A 4,205-nucleotide genomic window follows, 5' to 3' on the forward strand; every position below is an offset into this window, starting at 1 on the left:
AAATTGAGGATGCTGGGACTCATGGTGCCACAATGGGCATCTTGCTCAGCTCTCTGCTCTGAGCTGGTAGGCATTATTCCCTTGCCCTCTATCCCCACTCAGCCCCTTCTCTGGGGTGGGGAATTCTCTATAAGCCTTGAGCCCATATCCAACAGGACTCAAGGCTTGCAAATCAAAACAATATTATCAGTGTAAAACAAAGGCCCCTTGCCCGTTTCTTCTTCTCCGAACTTTCTTCTCTGCCCCCGGTAATATTCTTTCCGCTTCCCCTATATCTTTTGGTCCATGAGAAGGGGTTTTTGGTTTGTTTTTTTTTTCCTTTGCAAGAGGGATCCTGATCACAGGGCTAGGGTCCCCAACTGGCTCAGGCACTGGGCTTATGTAGCCCCAGCCTGGCAAGCCTGCAATCAGCCCCCACACCAGCTGGAAGCTGCCTCTCAGGCAGCTTCTCCCCTTAGGAAAAAGTGTGGCAGGCCGAAGATAAAAAAGTTGTCAAGAACATTGCAAGACTGTTTGAGCCACTACAAAGTTAAAAGGGGAGAAGTATACATTGGTTTAGTCATACTAGTGCAGATAAAAGACTAACAAGTCTAACCAGTAGACTTTCTTATACTATTTGGAAGAGAGCAATTTAAAAGAACAATTCACAAGATGGATAGGTCAATGTGTCAACGTAGAAGGTTTGAGAAAAAAGGAGAAGGGCTAATAACTGCTTGTTTAAAACCATTATTTATCCCAACTGTAATAAAGGCCTGTTTCACCAATTTCTGTATAGGAATTTCACCTGAATATAAAAATGTTGAGTGCAATACTCTTTATAAGAAGTGAACAACCAAACATTAGACATTTAATAGGTACACTGAGAATCAATTGCTGAATTAGTTTCTAGACCTTGAGGCAGAGTAGATGCCAAGCATAGCTAGATGTAAAACCCTAGTCATATTCTAAGTGGATTAGTTGTCATTTGAAGGCAATATGGCATTTACTCAGTACAAAATTAGGTTCTCCCTAGCACAGAGAAGAGCCCCTCTCTCACATCTATCATTAAAACTACTACGAAAAAAGTAACATGTGCTCAGTCACAGAAACCAGGTATGCAGTTGATTAAATACAGCCACTGAGGACAGTTATGAAACACAGCCCATCAGGCAAACCTGCTGATGGTAACTTACCACAAGGATAGGTTGGTGCTGCCTAAGACACGTGGTAGTGCCCACTGCAGTCCCCCTCAGCACCAACAGGTCCCCTCCCCAAAGTCATGGTAAGCCACAACATTGCACACATTGACTTTCTTATTCCTATAAGGAAACTACCTTTGTTCCCTTCCCCCCCCACTTCCAGATTCTTATTTCTTCACCAGCTTTAAGTATCTGGCAAATCTCACCAGACAGGGCCTCAAACCAAGTCCCTTTGGGCAACTGGCTGGGGGAGAGGGGGTGACCAATTAGTGTGGGTCTACACTCCATGAGGAGAAGCCAGACCAAGTTGCCTGTGCCTCATCTGCATATACAGTTTTGGAGAAACCCAGGACTCAGAACAAGAACCACTTCCTCCTAACTGGGAAGGGAGGAGGGTGAGCAGTGGTATCTGAAGTACAAGCCTGCAGAGTAATGCTGAATTGTGGAGTCACCATGGCTTGAAATGCTGTAGATTCTGCTGGGGCTCAGCCCAATGAATTGCATAGTAAGCCATGAGCCTTTTAGTTTTAGACTAGTATCATCTATGGTGCAAAACATGCAATGAAGTCAGTACATAAGTACTGCTTAAAAATATGTTTAGAGTACCTGGGTTAAAACCAGCAGCCATTCAAACTAAGAAAATTTTGTACAAGCCAAGTCTATGGGTACCAGCATGCTTATTTCAAAGTCAGTGTTATAAAAACGTGTCCCACACTTCCAAGTGCTCAGGGAGGGCAGGGTCCAGCAGTAAGGAGCAAGAGGGTACCACCTGACTACTCCCAGATTAGTCTCCCTCCCACTGCTACAGTAGAGGAAGATTCCAGGCAAGCCTACAATAATTAAGATTCTGTGCCTGGAAAAATTATAAAAAAGTTTAAATTTTTTCATACTTAGAAAATAATGATTGGAGAGTCATCTTGCATTCATGGTTATCTTTGTATTTTACAAAACGCAGGGCTGAGTGCATATTAGGAGCTAACCAAATGAAATATCCAAGCACTGTGGAGTCCACCCTTATTCTAGCTCAAATCAGCCTAGGATGTTAAGAGTCAGTCTGACTACATGGTCAGGTGCTAAGTGTGTGCGCCACCTATTTACATACCTGCAAGAGCTGCTCTAATAAAGTCCTCAAATCCAATTGATCGCTTTGACAGCAGATTATTGTCAATACAATTACAGAACAGACTTCCATGTATTAGTTGCCAACTTTAAAATTTAAAAAAAAAAATTAAGTTACCCATATAGGATTTACCTATGTAAAGTGAAGATTTGTATTTTGGGACGCTGTCATCAATGAAGGCTGTTCCCAGAGTATACAAGGGAGTTCCTCCTACTCCCAGTAGCAGCTGTCCCAGGATGAAGACATAGAGGTAGTTGGAGAGTGAAGACTTTGTGCTAGCATTGCAAGTGAGGTTGGCAGCATTCGTTCCCAATATTTGGCATGTTTCTTGAAGAGAAAGAGATGCATACATTTATGAATATTAAATGAAGTACAGATAGTCCTTGACTTAGAGTTGAGTTACATCTATAAAAAACTGACACCTGTTTCAGCTTTACAAACACTTGATCTGATGTTCACTGGTATGGCATTGCAAGTTCACTGCAAAATCGCCCACCTCCCTGGAGAACATCTGTCCAAAACTTCCTTGGACACTAAGAAAGCAGCCAAGGATTCCTGAGAAGACTCCAGCCAAGAACCCTTCAAAGAGTCCAGCAAAGTCACCTCAAAGGAGTCCTTCCAAAGCAATACGATTGCCATTTACAAAATAATTACATTATCAATTATAGACGAGTAACATAACTACATTAGAGTACAAAATTCTGGATTATTTTTGGTGAAAATAAAAAAGGTAAAAATTGGCCTTGAACCAATCTCCTATTTATAACATTGTTTCCTATTGGGGGGGGGGGGGGAAAATCAGTTTCAAGTTACAACGTTTCAACTTAAAGATGCATTCTTTCAGGAACCAATTATGTTGCAAGTCCAAGGACTGCCTGTACAATAAAAACTGATTCACTGGGTAGCTGTAAGGATACCATATGCAAGCAAAGTGTGGGGACACTTGTTAACAGTTACAAGATGGCTTCATTTTCAGCCTATTCTCAGTTAAGTTCATATAACATACCATGTTACATTACTGCAGTCAGTGCTGACCTGGGGGGAGGAGAGGGGAGACCTGGACCAAAAAAAAAAAAAAAAGTCAGCCTATAGGGGGCCCCCTTAAGAGAACTGGATAACATGGGCTGCATAGCAGGATAGATGCAGCAACCCTGGCCTAGGCATGGAGTGCTGTCACTGGTGCAGCCTGCCCCAGGGCGCTGCCTACAGCACAGAGCAGCCAAAGTGGGGGGCAGGCTGGGCTGGGTCAGGTCAGGGACACTTGTGGCAGGTTCTCCCCCCACCCCCAAGCTGACCCATGGTGCCCAACAGCCTTGCAGGGGCTCCAATTTGCTGTACCAGCACCACTTTGCTTGGAAGTTGGTTCCACATCCTAGCCACCCTGACTGTTGGTTCCAGATCCTAGTGCTACTTCACTGAATCTGCTTTCTGCCAGCTTGTGACCATTATTCCTAGTCACTCCTGGTAGTGCACAGGGGAACAGGGACTCCCAATGCCTGCTGGTCCCCTCCAACTAATTTGTAACAGGTCACTAGATTCCCCCCACTCAGCCTTCTCTTGTGGAAGCTAAACAGGTTCAGGTCCCGTAGCCTCTCCTCGTAGGGCCTGCCCTGCTGCCCCCTGATCATGCAAGTGGCCCTCCTCTGGACCCTCTCTATGTTGTCCACATCCCTCCTGAAGTGTGGCACCCAGAACTGAATGCAGTATTCCAGCTGCAGCCAGACTACTGCTGCAGAGAGGGGGAGGATCACCTCCTTGGACCTGCTTGAGATGCATCTGTGGATGCATGACAAGGTGCAGTCAGCCTTCCTGACTTCATCCCCACACTGCCAGCCCATGGTCATCTTGGCATCAATGATGACTCCAAGATCCTTTTCTGCCTCTGCACTGATGAGAAGGGAGTTCCC

The 4,205-nt window shown here is 44.8% G+C and overlaps 1 protein-coding gene across 1 annotated transcript in view; it reads right to left on the reverse strand.

Annotated features, from left to right (window-relative positions):
• Positions 1-4,205, reverse strand: part of SLCO4C1 (solute carrier organic anion transporter family member 4C1) — a 57,001-nt gene that overhangs the window by 29,563 nt on the left and 23,233 nt on the right. The window contains exon 4 of the mRNA XM_019531718.1: positions 2,431-2,625. Within this exon, the coding sequence (XP_019387263.1) occupies positions 2,431-2,625 (195 nt within the window). The remainder of the gene's footprint in view (positions 1-2,430; positions 2,626-4,205) is intronic.

The sequence above is a fragment of the Crocodylus porosus genome, unplaced genomic scaffold, assembly GCF_001723895.1.
Source record: "Crocodylus porosus isolate Cpor-Errol unplaced genomic scaffold, CroPor_comp1, whole genome shotgun sequence".
NCBI classification, from domain to species: Eukaryota; Metazoa; Chordata; order Crocodylia; family Crocodylidae; genus Crocodylus; species Crocodylus porosus.